General features: G+C 38.5%; 1 protein-coding gene across 1 annotated transcript in view; it reads right to left on the reverse strand.

Annotated features, from left to right (window-relative positions):
• Nucleotides 1–23,367, reverse strand: part of VPS41 (VPS41 subunit of HOPS complex) — a 176,779-nt gene that overhangs the window by 151,797 nt on the left and 1,615 nt on the right. The window contains exon 2 of the mRNA XM_072965234.1: nt 18,200–18,238. Coding sequence (XP_072821335.1) covers nt 18,200–18,238 — 39 coding nt within the window. The remainder of the gene's footprint in view (nt 1–18,199; nt 18,239–23,367) is intronic.

Genomic DNA, 23,367 nt, shown 5'->3' on the forward strand with positions numbered 1-23,367 from the left:
CTTGAGATTATTTTGTTTTAGAGGAGATGAACTACCTCTTAAGCATCTTTCAATCATCTATTCCAGATTCCACGTGCAAAGAAGCACCTTGCTAGCTACTCCCCCCGAAGCCTGACGGCTTCATAACAATTTCCATGAAGAAACAGATACAGATAAAACCCCCAAATAGCAATCAAAATTAACAAACTATTATCAAAATCAAGGAGAAGCTGATACACACATTGAATATGAATTTGAACCCATGACACATCTTGATTTGTTTTAAGAAAACATAACCCACCTCCACAAAATGCAGAAAGATACTTTTAGCTCTTCCACCAAACTCCGTGTTGGTAACTTGGAGCCTGTCCCACTCAACAGAGCAGACACCTACCTCACCCACTAGGGACTGTTTTCTCCAGAAGGAGGCGACCATTTGCAGCTTCTGCCCACTGCTTCTCCACACCCACACCCTCAGCCCTGGCCATCTGCCTCCATCTCCCTCCTACCGGCAGAGACTGTAAGCCCCTGACACCTGGGTAGCACATTACTGACGGGCTAGGAGTCCCGGCTGTAAGCACTGCAGTACCAAGAGAACGCTGGTACCCGGAAGGTGGGCAATGCAGGAAATCAGAGAACATGAATAAAAGCAAAAATGCATTAATAAACTAGAAAACTGAATAATTAATAAGTCCAAGGGTTAGCACTTTTTAAAGACAAACAGAATAAGATAACCACAGAAAATAAAAGTCATCAAAGCACAACCTATCTCCTGCAGAAAGGTACCCAGGCTACACCGTTTTAGTAGCAAGTTCTATTAAAAACCCTCAAAGAGTAGAAAATTCCTAAGTTATTTAAATTATCCCATAATAGTGAAATGTCAAATACTTTCCAATTCATTTTGAAAAGGAGGCATAACCTTTAATATCAAAACTCCCGAGGAATACAAAGGGAAAAAAAAACACAGTTAAGTCATCTGATGCAAGTATTTAATTGCAAAAATTCAAAATAGAATATTACAAAGCAAATCCTGCATACATTAATGGAAAACTCAGTGATCAAATAGATCAAATATTGTAGAAATGCAAAGACTGGCTATTGAGAAATCCGATTTCATCATTTGATAGGTCAAAGAAAAAAATTCCACAGGCCCACACCGACAAACCAAAACAGCATTTATAAAATTAAATGCTCATTTCTGATTAAAAAAATTTTTTTCAGTAAATAAAAAGAGGTCTACTATCACTTTATTTTTCAAAACTGACTTAGAAATTTTAGCCAAGGTGAAAGACAAGAAAGTGAAAATAAATATATGGTTGTCAGTTTGATCTTACTTGAAGATGACGTGTAGAAAGAATAAAAACACTTAAATAGCTTGTAATGATTAATTCAGTGTCAACTTGACTGGGCCTCGGAGTGCCCAGATTTGGTCAATCATCATTCTGGGTGCTTCTGTGAGGAAGATTTTGGATGCGATTAACATCTAAATTGGTAGAATGGGTAAAGCAGATAGCTCTCTCCAATGTGGGTGGGCCTCATCCCATCAGTTGAAGACCTAAATATACCAAAAAGGCCGACTATCCCCCTAGAAAGAGTTCTTCCTGCCTAAACAGCCTTCCAAGCGGGTGACTTTTTTCCTGTCTTAGGAGTTGAACTGAAACATCAGCTCCTTCTGGGTCTCCAGCTTGCTGTCCCTGAAGATCTCAGGACTTGTCTGTCCACATGAGCCAGTTCCTTACAAGAAATCTTTCTTTTTCTTTTAGATCCTTTTAGTATCTGTCAGATCCCCTCTCAAATTCTATGGATCTCTCTTAGATCCTGTCTCTCAAATCTCTCCCCTTCTCTGCCTTTTCCCCACCCCACCCCTCTCTCTCACAGATCCTGTTGGTCCTAAATAGATGCCATTGGCTCTGTGTCTCTAGAGAACTCTAACTAAAGACATAGCTCTTGCCAAGACAGAGAGAGCGTGCCTGGGTTGCTGGCCCCCTTCCCCAAAATCAACCCTGGAAGCAGTATAAAAATGTGTAAAGAGAGATTCCAGACTAATATTCCTGAGTAAGAAAGTTGAGGCAAGTGAAACCATCTCAAAGGGGGAGCCGTTTAGACCCGGTACCCACCTCTCCCTGTAGGTGCCTAAGGTTTTGCTGCTCTGTTCAGCACGGGGAGCAGCAGGAACGATGTAGCCCTTGCAGGGGTGAGGACTGACCTGCATTCACTCCTCTGTCTTCTATCCCTCCCCCTACCACGTAGAGACGACCACCTCCCAGTGCTGCTTCCCTGCAGATCTGCCTCAAGGGCACTTTACAACGGCTCAGGAGACTCGTGGCACCAATTCCCACACTGAAACGTTATTTTTCGAGATGCATTCAAATAGAAAGAAGAAAATCTAGGGGGATGCTGTAAGAGATATGAGAACTAAGGATGATCAAAAAGTCTTAGTGAAGTTTACTAACGTCATGTGTTAAAAAAAAAGGACAGGGGGACGAAGGAAAGAAATTTTTCAAAAACCTATTGGCATTCATAATCAAGCAGCCGGTCAGAAAATAAGCTAAAATAAAGTTTTCTTATGCCAGTTCCACCATACGCAGCCCTAATATTTTGGGCAAGTTACTTAAAACCTCAGTCGCCTCATCTTTTGTGAAAGAAGGATGATAATGTGTACTATACAGGATTGTTGTAAGAGTTAAATGTAATAAATGTATGTATGTAAAGCACAAAGCATAGCATCAGGTAAGTATCCAGTGAATATCAGTTACTAAAGACATTGCCATAATTTGCACTCCAGACCCCAAGTTTAAACTGTACAATGCCTTTCCTCCCTTTCGAGTTGACTTCCAAACATAAAATTGAGTAAACACAGTATTTCTCATCTAATTATCTTTGTTTTATACTACTTACAAAAAATAAAGATACATTACTTCTGAGTTTGTTAAATCACATAAAAAAAACGTTGTCAAGCACATCTAAATGTGAATCTTGTTATTAAAGAAAGTAAAAGGAAATGCTACAGTCCCCTACTCTTGAAGCCAAGTCTCTCGTGGACGCCTATGAAGACCAGAAGTAGTCCATCGCAGGCCAAATATCTCAAAAATGCCCAACCACTGATGGAAGTGATGACAACAAGACTGAAGTCTTAAGCTTTATCAGAGGTTTCCTGACTCCCATCCCTTCTGATACTATTTTGGGAGATTTATAATCCACTGAGGTCTTGGAGAAGAGAGTCATATCCTAAAGTAAAGAATGATGATGACACGGATGCCTGTAAATCGCTGTATTTAAAACTGGTTGCACTAAAACTGAAATAGCTCATGGATGAAAAGAAATCTATGTGTTATTCAGATTTGTTATAGCATTTCTCAAGTCTGCAGAGAAATGAATGCCTTAAAACCTTGACAGGGTAGAATCAGGCCTGAACTGTCAAATAGAATTATCCTTTAAATAACATTCTTGAGCAATTATCAGAAAGGACAGACACACGTTTTTATAAGTATAGCTCCCGACAGTATTAGCAATTTCATTACAACTATTTTCTGTATGTTTTAAAGACTCATCAAAAGTGCTAAGAAAACAAGATCATTTGATCACATCATTTACTGCATTAGTTTACAAATTACCATAAACTCAGTGGCTTGAAACAACACAGATTTTTTGTCTCTTAGTCCAATACAGATCTCACTGGGCTAAAATCAAGATGGCAGCAGGGCTGCCTCCTTCTGGAGGCTCTAGGGGAGAATGTGGTTCCTTGTCTTTCCCAGCTTCTAGAGGCCATCTGCATTCCTGGGCTGTGGGTCCCCTCCTGCCTCCTCCATCTTCAGAGCCAGCAAGAATAGGTCAAGTTCTTCTCACATCACATGACTCTCACCTTCCCTACATTCACTGTCCACTGTTAAAGACCCTTGTGACCACACTGGTCCTATCTGGATAATCCAAGATAATCTTCCTATCCCCAAATCAGCTGATGAGCAACCTTAATTCCATCTGCAACTTCAATCTTCCTTGTCATGTAACATAAAATATTCACAGCTTCCAGGGATAAGGATGCAGATATCCATGGGGGACCATTATTCTGCCTACTATTGAGACTAGTATCAGGATCAGAGAGGATAAAGATGATGGTGGGTAATGAAGCTGGATCCCCCAAGCCAAACCTCAAACTAAAAGGTAGTTCTCACTGCTTGTTCCTAAATTAGATCATGATCCTTCTGAGGACACAGTTTGTGATAAAACAGTTCTCAGCTCGAGTCAGGAGGCCAGAGGTGGTCCTTGGGATATGGTTTTGACAAAGAGGTCTCTCAAGAGCCCAGGTTTCACCACTTCAAAATAAAGATATAATGCCAGCTTCATATAATTATTGTGAAGATCATGAAATCAATTCATTTATTCATTCATAAGCAGTTCTGCTAGTGAAAACCTAGTGACAGGGCTCCCGCCCTCTTGAAAGTATCTGGCATAACAGGAAACTATATTCACTATCTTATAGTAACCTGTAATGGAAAAGAATCTGAAAATATATATCTATATACATAAAGAGAACTGAATCACTTTGCTATATACCTGAAACATGGCAAATCAACTACACTTCATTTAAAAAAAAAAGAAAAGAAAAAGAAAAAAAGGGAAAAGAAGGCACCTGGCATAGAACTGGACAACAACGGAGTAGCAGTAACGTGCTTACTGAATAGCTTTTAATGACAAAGTGCTAAATACATATCATCTCCTTCAACAGTCACTAAGCAAATGTGTCCTTTATGAGCCTTCTGGATATCACCATTGTGTAATACACAGTACAAGAATTTCTGCAAGCATCAGAGACAGTCTGTCAACTCAATCTCTCATGACTCCATTCCAGTCGGGTCCTACCACCACCACCACCACCACCACCACGACTGCTCTTATAAGGACCATCAATGGCCTTTATGGATCCAAGGGTGAAGCCCTAGACCTCATCTTGCTCCTCCTTCCAGCAGTAGTGTAATTGACCATGCCTCACTTCTCCTGAGATGCATTCCTGCCTTGGCCTCTGGGATACTGCTCTCTAATGGTTCACTCCCTACTTCACTGGCATCAAGATGATGATTTCTCTTCACCCCTGGACCCAGACAACAGGCCTCTTATGTATCATGCCCTAAACGATCTTATCCAGTTCCAAGGTTTTAAACGCCGTCTAAATGCTGATTCACAAATTCTTATCTTCAGCCCAGACCTGCACAAGTCTTCTTCGTCCAACTACCTACCTACTTGATATTTCCACCTGGATGTCTAATCGACATCTCCAACTTAAAATACCCAAAATGGAATTTCTGATTTACCTCCACCTCTTCAACTACCACCATCACCACCAACTCACCCTGAGCACCAACACCAGCTCTAGCCAGAGTCTCCCCCGTCTCAGTTGACAACAACTCCATCATTCCAGCTGCTCATCCTTGATTCCTCTCTCTCCTCCCTCTTACCTCTGCTTCCTAGTCAAGAAATCCATTGGGTCTACTTTTTAAAAAATACCCTTAATCTCCATCACCTTTAGCTAGAGTTTTTACCAAAGTCTCCTAATTGTTCTTGCTGCTTCCTCCTTGGACAACTTTCAAACATCATCCAAAGTGCTCTTACTAAAAACAGCTTCACATCTTACTTACAGTAAACACCCAAGTTCATAAACTGACTCACAGGCTCTAGTTCTTGGCAACCCATTACTTTCCAGACATGATTTCTTACCACTGTGCTCCAGCCGCACTAGTATCCTCAAAGACATCTAGCATGGCCTCGCTTCAAGGTACCGGATTTGTTCTTCCATTTACCTATGAGATCTTTCCCCCAGAAGTTTACTTAAATGTCATCTTATCAGAGAGGGCTCCCCTGACCACCCAGCGTCCCTTGACCCACTCCACAGTCCCTTATCCAATTTTACTTTATCCACAACATTTTATTTTTATCCATAACATTTACTACCAACCCACATACATGTTTTTGTTCATTGTCTACCTCCTTCATCAAATGCTGGTGTTTCCTAGCACCAAAAACGTAACAGTATTCAACAAATACTGGTTGAATAAATAATCAGTCCATCTTGGGCTGCCTAAAATAATTTTTCTCCTAGGTTATTGAGATTATAAATTCTGTTCAGATGTATATCATACCAGAAAGAGTCATGTTCATCTTCTCAATCTCTTAACAAGTGGCAGAAATGCAGGTTCACAAATCCGGCATCTAGAAAGTTTCTATTAAGTTTCCAAACATATAATTTTTATAATATATGCTTCAAAGGGAATGTTTATCCTTGCCTGAATGATGTAATAATCAGCAGAACCTGTTAATATTAATAGCTCATTAAATGAAAAAGCAAAATTTTAATCCACGGGCTGCTTCGAAGGATATAATATTATAACCCCGTGCTCCATTCTTCTCAGCAATCAATCTCATGACAAGGTACCATTTTAGTTACTGGTTGCTATAAATTTGTTTATTAAAATTAATAGATGTAAAGAATCCATTTAAGTTTCAATAAATGATTCACAATGTTCTACCCACCAGGTAAAATAAATTATTTTTGTGGGATGCATTTACTGATTTTAAAAAAGCTATCTCCTGAATGTCCGCAAAGACTGGTTTTCATTTTAACAAAACTGGAAAAGAATTCTCCTTGTGGCTGATGCACCCAGAAGGTGCACTTTAAAATTAATTTCTCATTCAACATAAACTGCATATAGGTTTATTTTAAATAGGTGCAGCTATCTGTTAGTCCTCTTGGTTTATTAAAATTAATACAGCTAAGATATTCAAGGCCTCCTAAGTATGATATTTACAAGAACTAAGCCAGATCTGAACGGGCATCACTTAGGAGGCATGTTTATTAATAACGGAAACAAAAAGGATGAAGGTACGATTGACACCAATTAACTTTCTCTTCTTACATGCCATGGCCCAGGCAATGTGATTTACACGAAATCCTTGCGGCAAAAGAACACCCTATCGGCAGAGTAAGCCTTAGTTTAACGAGTTAGCTGCATTCATGAATAACAAAAGGTCGCTAGAACCCTTACCTGCAGAAAGCAGACCTCACAACCTGTCACTTCCCATTTGGTGCTCTTCTCTTTCCTTGCCGCCCTGCTTTAGCCTGATGGTTTTCCCCTTGTATTCTCCTCTTTGCGGTGCAAATTTAATCTTGAAATGTCAGACTAACAATTTGGTGCTTCTATTGCAAAGTTCTTTGTACAATCCACTAAACTCTAGAAAGGTAGAATATACTTCTAAATAAACAGTACACCAAGAACCTATTCAAAGCAGGGTTTAAAAAAAGTACAAATCTCCATGAAGCAGAACTGCTTCAGTTTTCAGCCCTATGACCAAAGTATTCCACAGCACATTGTACCTGGTCCACAAACAGGAAAGACTTTATGGAAGACGATGACATTCCTGTATGGTTTAAGGCCTTAACTTCCCCTCCCTGCACCACTGATTCTATTCAGAAATAAATCTGTGCTGTGTGAAGCCACTACAATTTTGGAATTGTCTGTAGTAACAAACAGTTACTACAGTAACTACAAACAGTTACATTAGGCAGACTTAATGGGACTGAGGTCCAAATTCAATGAAATAATCATGTAAAGCACTGAGCACAACACATGGCAATAAGAAGTGAATCTGAAAAAATGGAAGTAATTGAGGATTCTTCACGATTTAAATCTGCCATTAAAATGTGTAAGAACAAAATGAATCAGATGTTGGAATTATCAGGCAAGGAGTTTGGAACAGCCATCATGAAATTGCTTCAACAAGCAATTATAAAGTCTCTTGAAACAAATGAAACAATAGGCTATTTTGGCAAAGGAACAGAAGCTATTTAACATATGGAAACTTTAGAAGTGGAAGGAAAAAACAGCATCCAAAAGAAATATCTCATGGGTTGGACTCCACTGTAGAGATGATAAGGACAAAATCCATGAACTTAGGGACAGATCAATAGAATTTACCTATCTAAACAACAGAGAGAAAACTGAAGAAAATGAACAGCCTCAGGGACCTGCGGAACAGTAACAAAAGAGCTAACATTCATATTATCGAAGTCTCAGAAGGAGAAGAAAGTGGAACTGAAAAAGGATCTGAAGAAACAATGGTTGAAATGTTTCCAAATTTGATGACGGACATAAACCCACAGATTCAATCAGCTGAGCAAATTCCAAAGACGAGAAACCAAAGAAATCCACACCAAGAGACATCATAATTAAACTTCACAAAACAAAAGTAAAGAAAAAAAAATCTTGCACATAGCCAGGGAAACATGACACGCTACTTATAGCGGAGTGCTAATTCAGATGACAATAGATTTCTCATTTGAAATGACAGAGGCTAAAAGGAGTGGCACATAATTTCTCAGGTTCTGAAAAACAAGAACTGTCAACCACGAATGTTGTATCTGGGGAAAATATCCCTCAAGAATGAAAGGGAAATAAAGACCTTCTCAGATGAAGAAAACCTAAGAGAATCTGTGGCTTGCAAACCTCACCCTAAAGAATGGGCTAAACGAAGTTTTCTAAACAAAAAGGACCAGAAGACAGAAGATAACAGAAAGGCTTAGAACTTTAAAAAGTAAACATAAAAGTGAATGAAAATAGGAGTAAGTATAGTAACTCCCTTTTCATGAGTCTCTTAAGTCGTATTTGATGGCTGAATTAAAAAGTTTAATACCAACTGATGTGGTGCTCAATGAATGTAAAGTAAATACGTAAGACAATTGTATTTAAAAAATGGGAAGGGTAAAGGGACATAAACAGAAGGCTTCCACATGTGACTAGAAGTAGTAAGACGTTGTGGATACCAGGAGACTGATCAGTTATGCATGCATATTTTAACACCTAGAGCAACCATTCAGAAAAACATACAAAGTAATATACTCAAAAACACTACAAATAAATCAATATGGAATCCCAGAAAAATATTCAAGCAACTCACTGAAAGGGAAGAAAAGAAAAACAAGAGAAATTAAAAACAAAGGAAACAAACAGAAAACAAAAAAAATGGCAGACTTAAGCCCTAATGTGTCAATAAGTACCTTAAATGTGAATGGTCTAACCATACCAATTAAAAGACAAGCGTGGCAGAGTATAAAAAAGTCAATTTTAAAAGGTCAACACACTATATGGCTCCATTCATATAATATGCTTGAAATGACAAACGACGGGGTGGGGGGGGGATGGGGGAGGGAGTGGCTGTGACTATAAAGGGCAGCACAAGGGAATCTGTTCTTCATCTTGTGAGGAAACTGTTCTGTATCTAGACTGCACTGGTGGTCACACGGATCTTCATGTGACAAAAGTGCATATAACCAAATACACACACAGGCATGCAAAAGAATGCATACAAAGCTGGTGAAGTCTGAATAAGGTCCACAGATTATATCAATATCAATCCCCTATCACTTTACATCCTGGTTGTGATGTATTAGAGTTATGCAAGATGTGACCCCTTGGGAACTAGCCAAAGGGTATAAAGAATCTCTCCGTGCTATTTCTTATAGCTGCATGTGGATTTGTAATTATCTCAAAATGTTTAACTTTTTTTAAAAATCTCAAGAAAAAAATGTTTATTGAAAACAATTTTGGATTTATATAAAATCTTCGATAAAAAAAAAGAGGCCAGGAAATAAAGCAAAGCTTTTCCCTAATCCCCCTGTTAGAGTCTGAGGTAGGGAAGGAAGGACATGTAATTCCACTCTGGGTTCCATAGCCCTGCAACCCAAAGCTCTGTTAACATCGTAACATCGACTACTGTAATAAGTACAGAGATGAATGTTTTGTAAAAAAAAAAAAAGTATTAACTGTATTATTTTGCTAAGTATATAAGTAATGCATACTTGTTATGAAAAATTTAGAAAATGAAAGCAGATGATAGTAAATAAAATAAGAATCACATGACCCAGGGATAACATGGTCTTGGAGTCTTTTTTTTTTTTCCTGTGCTCATATGTGGACTTTGGAGAGTGCGGAGAAACAGGATTACACTCTAAATCAGGAATCAGCAAGCTACAGCCCACGGCCAAATCCAGCCTGTTTTGGTACAACCCACAAAGAAAGAAGGGTTTTTACATTTTATACAGTTACATACCTACTTAATATCTTCAATATTACCTCTTTGATGGTAAAGCTTAAGTATTTACCATCTAGACATTTACAAAAAGAGCTTGCCAATACCCGCTCTAAATGGCAATTTTGAACAAAGCTTTTCTCAATTTAAAAGAGAATACAATTTCTTATTTCTAGGTATTTAGCCTATCTCCAAATTTTTATACTATCAAAGTTGTATTGAACACTCTTGCAGCTCAATTTCTGCACAGACAAGGATATACTTTTCAAAGATGATATAACTTACAACTAATATAATTTTATAAATATTTTCTAAGTATGTTTATAATGATTAGTTTGTAAATAAATAACAGTATTTATTTTATGATAAAACAGAAGTTTTATCAGAATTATTGTCATATGTAAATTAGCTAGCAATCCTCTATTTCCCAGAACAGAAAGCAAGTCTGATACTGGTATCTTATCCTATTAGTTGAATAAGCCACAATCTGTAACACCACCCAAAATATCATTTTATACATAGGCAGGAGTTTCAAGGAAGATTTTGTTTTTTAAGTCCTGTCCAGTTCTACAAAAGTACATAGAGGAAGAGTCTGGCATAAAGTTAGATTGGTCACAGTGAAGTCAGAGGTAACATAACTGAGGCTCCTAAGACCAGGCTTTGGAGTCAAACTGCTTATTCAAATCGATTTACAAGCCAGGTGACCCTGGGCAAGTTAACTAAACACTCGTAAGCCTCGTCTCTTCATCTTAAAAACAGAAGCAAAAGGGCTGATTACTATATTGAAGCACTGTTTCCTACACTGAAAATGTTTGCTTTTGTAATGATCCTCATTATCAAAATAAATTCCCAACACTGTGCTCATTTCACGATGCCATCTTTGCTCCAGGGAGCACTCAGAACCTTCGTCTACAAGCAGTGACCTGCAGGATTTTAAAAATAAGATAAAATCCCAGATATTAGTTTGCTGACTTGCTCTTGTTTAAAGATATACATTATATGAAAGCTTATTATTTGTTTCAGCCAGAACAAGCCCATTATAAAAGGAGTCACCAATGGATGAAGAAGTACCACCTTTATTTGCAGGTACCAACTAATACGTACAAAAGAGATAAACAAGTTCATACTACAGAGCACAGGGAACCCTATTCAATATCTTGTAGTAACTTATGGTGAAAAAGAATATGGAAATGAATATATGTATGTTTATGTATGACTGAAGCACTGTGCTGTACACCAGAAACTGACACAACCTTGTAAACTGACTAGACTTCAATAAAAATATATATGTACAAAAATAAATAAATAAAAGAATCACCTTTGAGAAGGAAAAAAATCATCTGAATATAGAGGTACTGACTTTTAGGCTTAGAATTCTTTTTCTCTAACTCTCTAACAGTGGAGTTTCCTGCTTCCTACAACACAGCTAAGCTAGATACTTCGGCAATCTTCTTGACTCTCCCATCTAGCTCATCTCCCACAAACCACCCCACACTTCCTGCTCCTTGAACTTCAGAAGTGTTTCCTCTTGGTCTTCTTCGCCCAGGCCCCTGTCCCTGTCTCTAATGGGGACTTCCACGGGAACTGCCTGCCATGGGTTTCTCCCTCCAGCTCATTGTCACCAGCCCCTATCCCGGCCCCTAACAATCAAGGCTTCGGCTGCCGACCCTCCGCCCCACTGCCATGTCCACAGGGTCAAGTCCAAACTGTCAGGTTAGGCACACGGGCAGCTTCTCACTCTTACCCTGGTTTGCTAGTCTAACCTCACGTCCCCAGCTTCCTCCTGTGCTCCAGCCACACAGAGCACATCACAGCCGGCTGGGCGTGCATGCGCTTCCACAACCCGGCCTCTGCACCTATGTTCCCTCCTTCCCAGGGACCTGTCCAGCCTCTCTGTCCAGCTCATCTTCCATTAGAAATCTTTCCTTAATTTTTATACAATTTTTAAAGATTCCTTTCCATTTAGTTATTACAAAATATTAGCTAAATTCCGCATGTTGTACCATGTATCCCTAAGCTTATCTTACACCCAATAGATTTGAAAACTGCTAATGAAACTGATCCTGACTACCCATTCACTCTGTTCCCACAGCACTCTGCTACACCTATACGCAGCAGCAGCAGCCAGCCCGAAGTGCTGACAAGGTAGATCTTAGAGCTTCAAAACGGGAATGAAACCCTTTTGAAGATGACACACTTCTTTGTCATGCTCTTCAAGAGAAATACCATCGAAGAAATAGTCTGGCTCATCATATCAAGGCATGAAAAAAAAAAAACAGTAGAAGCTATATTAAAAACAAAAAACCTAGGTTGGCGGTGGGTATAGCTCAGTGGAAGAGCACATGCTGAGCATGCATGAGGTCCTGGGTTCAAACCCCAGTACCTCAATTAACAAAAAGTCCTAGATGTGATGACCAGTTTAGTTATCCTACAAAATTTGCCATGATTAATTAAGTACTAACAAAAATGCAAGATCCTTAACTATGGAGCTTATTAAATAACATTATTTACTATCTTGGGTGTCATATGGTTCTGAATTTCTACTTGAAATGCAAAGAACAAGTTACAATTCTTAAAGTTTTACATCCTGACATGAACACCATTTTCAAGCATTTAAATTATACTACTCACAGCAATTTCATTTCGTTTGGCTGCAGTATTCAAGATTAATGAAAAACATGGACAATTTTGAGCATTCAAAATTCTTTTCTCAAATACATATTAAAGTAAGAATTTTGAAGAAAACAAGGGGAAGCTTTGTGACATTGAACTTGGCAATGATTTCTTGGATATGATATCAAAAGTACAAGAAACAAAAGTAAAAATAGATAAATCAGACTACATCAAAATTAAACACCTCTATCAAAAGATACACTCACAACAGCCAAGACATGGAAACAACCTCAATGCCCATCAACAGAGGACTAGATAAAGAAGCTGTGGTATATTTATACAATGGAATACTACTGAGCCATAAGAAAGAATAAAATAATGCCATTTGCAGCCACATGGATGGACCTGGAGAATGTCATTCTAAGTGAAGCCAGAAAGAGAAAGAAAAATACCATATGACATCACTCATATGTGGAATCAAAAAAAAAAAAAAAAAAGACGAACTTATTTACAAAACAGAAATAGACTCACAGACATAGAAAACAAACTTATGATTACCAGGGGGGAAGGGGATGGGAAGGGATAAATTGGGAGTTTGAGATTTGCAGATACTAACTATTATATATAAAATAGATAAACAACAAGTTTATACTGTATAGCACAGGGAACTATATTCAATATTTTGTAGTAACTTATGGTGAAAAATATGAAAGCAAGTATATGTATGTTCCTATATAACTGAAACATTGTGCTGTACACCAGAAATTGACACAACAGTGTAAACTGACTATACTTCAATAAAAACATTTCAAAAAATTAATTTTAAAAAAAGTAAATTTATCTTTGAACCATTAAAAATAAAGATACACTCAACGGAGTCAAAAGCAATCTATGGAATGAGAAAAAAATTTTTAAATATTTGCAAATCACATAATTAAAAAGGGATACACAGATATAGATATATTAAAATATATTCTTTACATGTATTATTTATATTCTTTATATAGAGAGATATGGATAGATAACATATAACTCTACTCTACAGATCTATATGTACTCATCTATCTATTCCTCTATCTATTCATCCTATCCACTGGTTATTGGGTTGTACCTATATCTACCTGATATAGATGAACGCTGGTTAACATCCAGATATCTATCTGATATTCATACCTATACCTGAGAAAGGGTTAATACCCAGAATATATAAAGAACTCAACTCAAAAAAAAGCCTTGATTAAAAAATGGGCAAAGTCTTAAACATACTTCTCCAAAGATATACAAATGGCAAAGAAGCAAATGAAAAGATGCTTAACATCACTAATCAGTAGGGAAATGCAAATAAAACCATAATAAGATATCAGCTCACACTTGTCAGAATGGCTACTATCAAAAACAAAAAGGAAAATAACAAGTGCTGATGGGGATGTGGAGAAACTGGAACTCCCGTGCACAGCTGGTGGGAATGTAAACTGGTGCGACTACTATGAAAAACAGTAGAGTGGTTCTTCAGAAATATAAAAATAGAATTAGTATGTGATCCAGCAATTCTTGCTTTTGGGTATAAATCCAAAAGAACTGGAAGCAGGGTCTCAAAGAGATATTTGTATAACCATGTTCACTTTAGCACTGTTCACAGCAGCCAAAAGGTGGAAGCAATCTGGGTGTTCATTGATGAACGAATGGATAAATAAAATGTGATAGGTACATGCAATGGAGTACTATTCAGTCTTTTAAAAAGGAAGGAAATTCTGACACGTGACAAAAGAGATGAACCTTGAAGACATTATGCTATGTGAAGCAAGCTAGTCATGAAAAGACAAATACTACATGATTCCACTTATATGACATACCCAGAATAGTCAAATTCAGAAAGAGAAAGTAGAAAGGTGGTTGCCAGCCACTGAGGGGAAGGAGAATGGGTACAGTGTTTCAGTTCTGCAAAATGAAAGAGCTCTGGAGACAAGCTACCCAACATGTGAATATACTTAACGATACTGAACTGTATACTTAAAAATGGTTACAATGGTACATTTTATGTTATGTCCGTTTTACCACAATTAAAAATGTTAAAATTAAAAATTAATCAAAAATTTAAAAATAAGAACTTCAGAAAAACCTAACACATGGTCCTTCTGATATAAAAGCCCCATTTAAGACTCACAGACACATAATACAGACTTGTGGTTGCCAGGGGTAAGGAGGTGGGAAGGGATAAACTGGGAGTTCGAGATTTGCAGATACTGAGAGGTATATATAAAACAGATAAACAAGTTTATAGCACAGGGAAATATATTCAATATCTTGCAGTAGCTCACGGTGAAAAGGAATATGAAAACAAATATATGTATGTTCATGTATGACTGAAGAATTGTGCTGTACACCAGAAACTGACACAACATTGTAAACTGACTATAACTGAGTAAAAAAAAGAAATGTGAAAAAAAAGCGTATCAAAGCAAATAAAGTAAGCCCTAATGAGCGCGCACACACACACACACAAAGCCCCGTTTATATGAAATGCAGCATTTCATAAAGTGATACAAAAATAAACTTATATAATACATGGTTGAAAACACTAAATATTGCTGTTCAAAAAAACAGAAATCATCTGAGCACCTGAATAAAGAGGTGTATGTACCTAAAGGAAATGCCTGCCCTGAGAAAGCTTAATTAACAGTTATAAAACCTAATGGGAAGAAGAGAGAAGGAAGAGGAAAGATTCTTTGGCAACCAAGCAGGGTTTCACAATATCAATCCTGAACACCCAAGAAAAACTTCACCAAAGACTGGAATGTAAACCAACTCATTATACCTGCAAGTTTAAACTCAGCTCTAGCACCAGCCTGACTACTTTGCTTGTCTATCAACTCATCAGAATCAGTGATATCTGGGAGGGTAACCACTTTCCTAGAGCCACTGCGGAGCCTCTCCAAGTCCTCAGGTAGAAGCATCAGGCTGTAAAATTAGCTACCTGCCAAGTATCTAAAATATAAGCAGAGCATCACTAGTATTCAGAGTGCATCCCACGTGCAAGCCGCTAAATACCAATCTTCTCTAATCAACATGAAGAAACTGAAGAATAGAAGGGCTGAGTGCTATGCCCCATGTCATAGCAGAGAAGGAACCCGAGGTACCATCCTGAGCAGACGGCACCAGGCCTGGAAGGCAAGATGACCGAAAGAGCCCAGAGTCTGGGGACTGGAGTCTGGACCCATTCCTCCCACGAAGCCGCTACAAGATTGGACAGTCAGGCTACTTTTCGCATCTCAGTTTCCTCCACTTCAAAGTATCTTTTCCTTCTATTTCTTTCCTGAGTGTAGCCAACTCTTATTCCTTAACTTCTCAGTTTTTTGTCCATTTCTATTTGGAGATTCTAAATTTCCAAGATAATTTAAGATGGTTTAAGATAGTTTTTCATATCTGCAAATGCTTGTTTAACTCACAATGGAGCATTACACTGGGTGTTCTCTTTGAAAAGGTTTGATTCTCACTTTGGTTTTTTTCCTCTAGGAGTTTTGTATGGATGTTACCTGCCATTTCAGGACATTTTTAACTGTCTTAGATTCCCCTGGACGCATCAATAGTTGCTCCCATGGAGGGGTGAGGTCCTTGGCGGGGGGTTACTAGGTTTCTTAGTTACAATGGTAAATGAAATGCATTTTCTTTCATAAGTGGCATCCTTTGTTGGTGGTGGGGTGAGAAAATTAGGTCAATCTCCTGCTTTTATGATACTGTTTGTTTCGAAGCACCCTTAATTTTCCAGATTTTTTCTTTTTCCCTTCACCACCAGGCCTCCGGGGAATGCCTCCCCCTTCTCTTCAGGAACAACCTCGTCCCAACAGTGTCACCCCTGGTTTCATGCATTTTCAAACCCCTTCCTTTCAATTCTCCAATAGCCAGTGCTCAGATCCACTAGTGTCAGATCTGTTCTTGCAACTTCCCTGTTCAGGGTGGGGCCCCCTCCCTCCTGAGAGTGAGTTTCCTCTGTGTTCTGCCAGCCCTGGGGCTCAGCTGCCAGCTGTACTGTCCTCATTTCCATCCCTCTGGAGCTGGCTCTAGTAATTTCGGATATTTATTTCCCCACTTACACTGAAGTGTACAGTACTCCTTGCTTCCTAATTATGCTGGAGGCTGGAGTTCACACATCCTTCTGTTTGCCTTTCTTGTGGATCCGTTTAGGATCTGAAGGATGTGTGGAAAGATTCAGATTCAGGTGGTTGTCAGCATCCTTCTCACTTCTGAAGTGCAATTTGTGGACAGGGCTCTCGTTCTGCGGGATTCTGAACCAGTGATCCCGAGAACACGGGGTTCTCAGTTAAGGGGAGCTTTCCAAAAATAAGAATGGTGATCTGAAATGCTTTTAACATTTTGTTAAAAATCAACAACTATTCTATCCTGTCTTTAAGCAAATTCAGTAAAGCCTTACCAGGGGCCCTAAAGCCTAATTCAGAGATCCTTAGCAGACAGAAGATTAGGAACCACAACTCTATAGCCAAACTACAAATGCATGTTGACATAGTCTGTAAGATGGTCTCCAGAGGAATATGTGTAAACACAACATTTTCCCCCAAAAGCAAACTGTAACTATCTGCAGTATCAACCCAAATTTAATAGATCATATTAGCTACAGTCACATTGCTGTGGATTTCCAAAAGATTATCATAATCACTCTTACATTCCTCTGAGCCAAAGGAAACACTAAAAGGAAAAAAATGTAATTATTACTGAGTCCATCTATAACATTAATGAGCTAATTAATCAGTGTTATGCTTAAACTTATTTTTTAGGCACAACCTTGAAAAGAAATTTTTTAAAAAGCCTTCTCTTACATACTACTTTTTCTCCTTAAAATTCGATCTTTAAAACAAATGAGCTTCCTAAGAGTTTTTAAGGTACTTTCCTTTTTATTTTATGAAGTAAGCTATACTTTCTTTTTTAAATTATATTTTGTATTGAAGTATAGTTGATTTACAATGTTAGTTTCAGGTGTACAGCAAAGTGATTCAGTTACACATATACACATACATATGTATTTTCTTTTCAGATTCTTTTCCATTATATCTTATTATAAGAAATTGAATACAGTTCCCTGTGCTGTACAGTAGGCCCTTGTTTGTCTGTTCTATGAAATAAACTGTACTTTCAATGATTCAGAAATTATACCAATGAGCATGCCATATTCTTTTAAGAATAAATACTGCAGACCTTACAGTGGTTATTTTTAAAAATGGGTTTTTAAAGTGTCCAGATCAGTTTGTAAACTTTGCATCAATTTCCTCAATTTCCTCACTGCCAACATGCTCCAGGTTAAAATATTGTTCAAAATGAGGAAAAACCTTTTTGTTCCTTTTCCTTTTATTTTTAAAGCTAATCCATTTAGTATTTTCAAAGACAACCAGTTCTTCCCCAAGGCTCGATCATGTGGCTCTACTTTACCCCCCGAGGAATGTTGCATTTAGCAAGGCACAATCAACTTGAGATAATGTGGTTAGCTAGAAATCTCCAGGCTCCTGAATCACCACCTTACCTCAGACTCATCTGTAGATTCCTCGAGAGACCCGGTTTCCTACAAAGCATAGAGAAAAACTGTCAGAATCCATGACACAAGAAGAAAAAATATCTTCAAGGAAAAAGAGTCCTCATGTCCCCACCACCAGAACCCATTTGTCCTTTTTGGAGGTAACTGGCAACTACACTTTAAAGAAATCCACACGGTCCAACTCCTGTAGGCTCCTACAACTTCTCCACACCCTGCAGGGCTGAGATGGCCACTCTTGGGCCACAGGGACCCACTGCTCCTGCTGACCTCGCTCGAGGGGTCAGCAGGTTAACAAATGACCCCAGGAACTTGTCATGTGAGTACACGGAAGGCTTTTCCGTTACAAAAGACGGAAATCCGTCTGGCAAAGCAGCCTTACTGATCTCAGAAGGAAAGAGGAAAATACCGTCTCAAATTATCTCTGAGCCAGTGTTTATACTGCAAAGCTCTTGTGCTCTTAATTATTATACTATTAATCTGGCTGAGTCAAAACGATCGTCTGGTTTAAACAGCTTTTACAAAAGAATTCCCCCTAGGGTGGTACCTATCAGGCACCCTGCAAACGAGCGGTGTAATTTACATCCCCTCTTTAAACCATTAACCGGAAGACAAATTCTGCCATTTAACACAGTTCCCCTCTTGCTAGAGGATGAATCTTGCTGCTCTGGAGAAAACAAAGGAAAAAGGGGGAGGGAAAAAAATGGACTTGATCCTGCTAATCTCTCACCTGTCCACTGAAAGAGAGAATCTGCTGATGCCATGCATCCTCAAAGAGGTCAGCAAAATGAAGATTTACTTAACGTGCCTATAGATAGCAACAGCAATAAAAGGTTACAACTAATGTGCTGACACCCAATGGGGGCATTCGGCATTCTGTAACAATCCACCAGATGGGAAAAAAAAACAAACAATGGGGCAAGGACATTTTAGATACAACTAATATTTTTTCAGGACAAAAAACATGGAACATTGTTAAGAAAGCTGGGTGCTTGTATCACCCAATGCACAAAATGTACATTGGATTGCAGGATGAACACAAATCGGGTGTTTGAAAATATGTTAATTTCATGCCTCGAAAATCAGAGAGGGGAGAAATTAAAAACTCAGGCTGCTTCCAGAACAGCCTTGTGGATAACAGTCACTGCTCTCAAAGTTCATCGGTAAAATGGGCATGTTACTTGTAACCAAGAATTTTATTATAGTTAAGTCATTAGCCACGATGAATATGAGGATCTCCTCTCCATCCCAAGGCAGCATGTTTAGTTTCACGGTAATCTAAGTATTAGAAAGTCTTTATTCATGTGGAGCTACAATATCTCCATGATAACTTTTTGTCCTTAGCCCTAATACGACCCCTAAAAAATCCAATTCTACTGCTTGACAGTTCTCCAAATAGTTAATGAAATGTAACATGCCAACCCTTCTAAATTGCGCTAACCATCCCCAGTTCCTGGTTTTGTCCATCTACCAACCTGATCTATCTATTTTGGACACGGACGCAGTCTGCTTAATACTAATAGTCACTATTCCGACGTCTTTACCGGACGTCTATTATGTATTTCTCATGACGCTAAACGTTTTACACGGAGCATCCTGATATTTCCCAAAGATCTGTGAGGAAAAACACTGAGGCTTAGAGGTTGAACTTCAATGACTTCTAGCATCCCTTCCGTCCCTGATAGCTCCTGCACTTTAAGTTATTAGCTCAACGAAACAAGGCTTTGCCCACTGAGCCACTAAGCCACAGCTAGATTCCTAGTTCCTCCTACCTCTCAAACTCTACAAGAACACTTGACTATTCTTTTCAAAAAATTACATTAAATCTAAGGAAAAATTTTTCCTACACTGGAATCCATTCACATAGGCACATGGTGGATAAGGGCAAATGTCCCACTTGCATGCTTCATTAAAACAAAAATGTTAAGTCTCCCCCTAGCAATTTCAATCCAAAAACTCAAAACCAAATCACACTTGCGTTCCCCACCAAAAACCATGCAGCGGCAGAATCTGATACCTCACGGCATGCACATCTCAGAAACCTGGGACTCCCAGAAAAACCAGGATCTCGGAGCAGCCTCCTGTGGCTACTGGTATCAATCGAGAACTTTCACTCCAGGACATGCTGAGACTTACCCTCAGGACCTCCCAAGCCCAGTTGTGGCCTCAAAAAAATTACACTTCTTTCCACAAAGCTACCAAAGCAATGAATGCATGGCTACCTCCAGGAATGAGCCTGGTCTCTTACCTTTTAACATCATTCACTCATCAAGCCCCTCTAGTGACGTCAGCCTCCAGCCAACCAACGCAGAGGAAGACGAGAGGAAAAACTCACAAGGTAATAAGCACTTTCAGCTAAACTAATTTGTGACTATGCTATAGTTACGTGATGTATAAAGAGTGGGCCATCTCAAAGTTTCTCTCATCCTGCAAGTTCTTGTTCAAGGCTTTGTTTTTCATTCAGTTATTAGGAAAGTCGCTTTTAAAAGATCTGTCTTGACCAAAATATATGAAAAGAGAACTCTGCACACTTAAGCAAGCCCAAGTTTGAGTGATAAATCACTGTCCTATTCACAAGCCAACCACTTTGGCCCAGCACTCAAACATACTTTATCTCATCTCATACAACAGTCCTGGTGACTAAAATTCCCAACCTACAGGCAAGAAAACTGCGGCTCTCAAATATTTGTTGATTTGATTTTTATTTTATACACAGCGCATAATCACATGGGGGTATACATGTTCATGAATGTACCTTCTGATAATCCTTAAAATGCTCTCTGATATAGACAGAATGTCCCTAATTTCTCAGATGTAGGGGGAAATTCAAAGTAGGAACTCTCCTATCTGGTCAAGGAATAGATGGTCTGAGTGACCAAATCTTTTAACAGACCGGGTTCGCTGCTGGTTGGCAGGAAAGATGAAAAGGTTACCAAAAGGAGCTGGCAAAGTCAGGAATACGAGAAGTGTAATCTACAACTCATGTGAATTAGTAACTTTCAAAAGTTTCAAGTAAGATAAAACAAGTTAACACAAATTCTACCTAACCTAACGTAAAACAATTTGACATTTTCAATTCAGAAGGCTATTCTCCCCCTAATAAATCCATTTAAACGTTTTATTAAGCACCGAGTACCTGGAAAGCACTGGCGCTGTGAGAGATACAGACATAAGTAAGCTCTGTCCTTAATCCTGAGGACTCAGCAAACTGCAGGAGAAATAAGACGAATACAGAAGCAACCAGACTTCTGCTGTTCAGAGAGAGGTATGGACAAATACTGTTGGGTATCTATCCATGATTATGAAGGTCAAGTATAAATCATTTTGGAGCTGGGTAAAAGGAACTGTTAGATTTCCAGGCACAATGCCAGGTACTAGTTCTTTCTGGGAACTATATAATACATATGTAGTAATTTTCACTAAAAACCTTAATCATACTCAGCATAGACAAGGATTTCTCAATGACTTTTTTAAAAAAAATGTCCATCCATGTCCAAAAAGTGATTTTCAGTTTGAGAGTCTGTGGATTCTTTTCTGCTGTGTTAACTCAGGACAGAGCTCACTATTTTGGTTCTTCCTAAAATTAAGGAGGGTAAGAGGGCAACCACCAAAAATGTGATGCTCAGAAAAGTCAAGAGGACAGGTTTAGCTTTGTCTTGTTCACCTTGGAGGGCTGTTTGCATTGGCGGTACACAGTGCCAAGGGAAAAAATTTTCCTTTGCCCCAAGCTGTTCATCATAGTTAATGTTAATACCCATCTTGGTTCTTAAAGCATTCAGGGAGGCATAATGATGTCTAAATGGTTCAAAGAAGCAAAACGGAACAATTAGCACATTTATTTAACACGACTTTTGTGCACTTTAAGCCTTCAAAAAACTAAATAGTAAAGGCCTACTACCTTGGTCAGATTTTAATGGCTTCCTATGTGAAATAAAAAATGCACAAATCAAGCAAAGGGAGAAAAGTCTAACCATTCTTCATCTATAATGGACTGATAACAATTATTTACTAGCTTTCTTTAAAAAAATAAAAAAAGAAAAAGAGCAACTTGTTAGCATTTTTCTGCTGCTGACAACAGACTAATGGTCTCTTTGAGAATGACACTGCCACCACTGGGGCACAAATGCCGGCTCTAACCATATACTGGCTGATACGCATCACAGGTGAAACAATAACTTGGAGGAAATTCATTAAGGAGATAAGAACTAACTCCACTTTACAAAGTAAAAAGTGATTTAGAATTTGGTTCTTAGGTATTTTTTAAAAAGCAGGGTGAACAAGGACCTACAGTATAGTACAGAGAATTATATTCAATTTCGCGTCATAACATATAATGGAAAAGAATCTGAAAAGAAAAAATATACATGTAGGTACATGTATAACTGAATCACCTTGCTGTACACCTGAAACCAACATTGTTAAATCAACTACACTTCAATAAAATTTTTAAGAAATAAACATAAATAAAAAGCTCTAGAGACAAAAGACTAGAGGTTTACTACAGGCATCAGCCTGAGCAAGTTACTTAAGTTGGCTGAATTTCAATTTGCTTATCTGTGAAATGTGATCATTTAACACATGTTGAGAGCCAAGCGCTTTTCTAGGCGTCAGGCATACAGCAGTGAACAAACCCTTGCCATTGTGGAGCTTACGTTCTACAGGAAAAAATATACAGAAATGAATACAGAAATAAACAGAAAAAAGATTTAAAAATACAATATATTAGACAGCGATGAGCGCTAAGGAGAAAATAATGCAGGAAGGAGGTTTCAAAGAACAGTCAGGGAAAGTCTCACTCAAAAAGATAACACTTGGACACAGACAGGCAGGAATTGAGAGGGAAAGCCATGTTAATATCTGGGGTCAAAAAATGAAGCAGCATGTGCAAAGGGCCTGAGGCAGGTACACGCCTAGCTTGTTGAAAGAATAAGAAAGCCAAGATATCTGATGCAGAATGACAGAAAAGGAAGAGAGTAGTGGAAAATGAGGTCCAAGAACAGGGTTGGGGAGCAGTGTGGCAAAGTGCTGTAGGGCAACAAGACTGTTTATTGTAAGGACTCAGGCTTTTCCTCAGAGTGCAACAGAAAGCCACTGGAAGGCTGACAACACGAGAGGTGCCTAACTGAACTTACGTACCAGAATAAAATTTACCAACAGAA

Source organism: Vicugna pacos, chromosome 7 (genome assembly GCF_048564905.1).
Source record: "Vicugna pacos chromosome 7, VicPac4, whole genome shotgun sequence".
In the NCBI taxonomy this organism is placed as follows: domain Eukaryota; kingdom Metazoa; phylum Chordata; class Mammalia; order Artiodactyla; family Camelidae; genus Vicugna; species Vicugna pacos.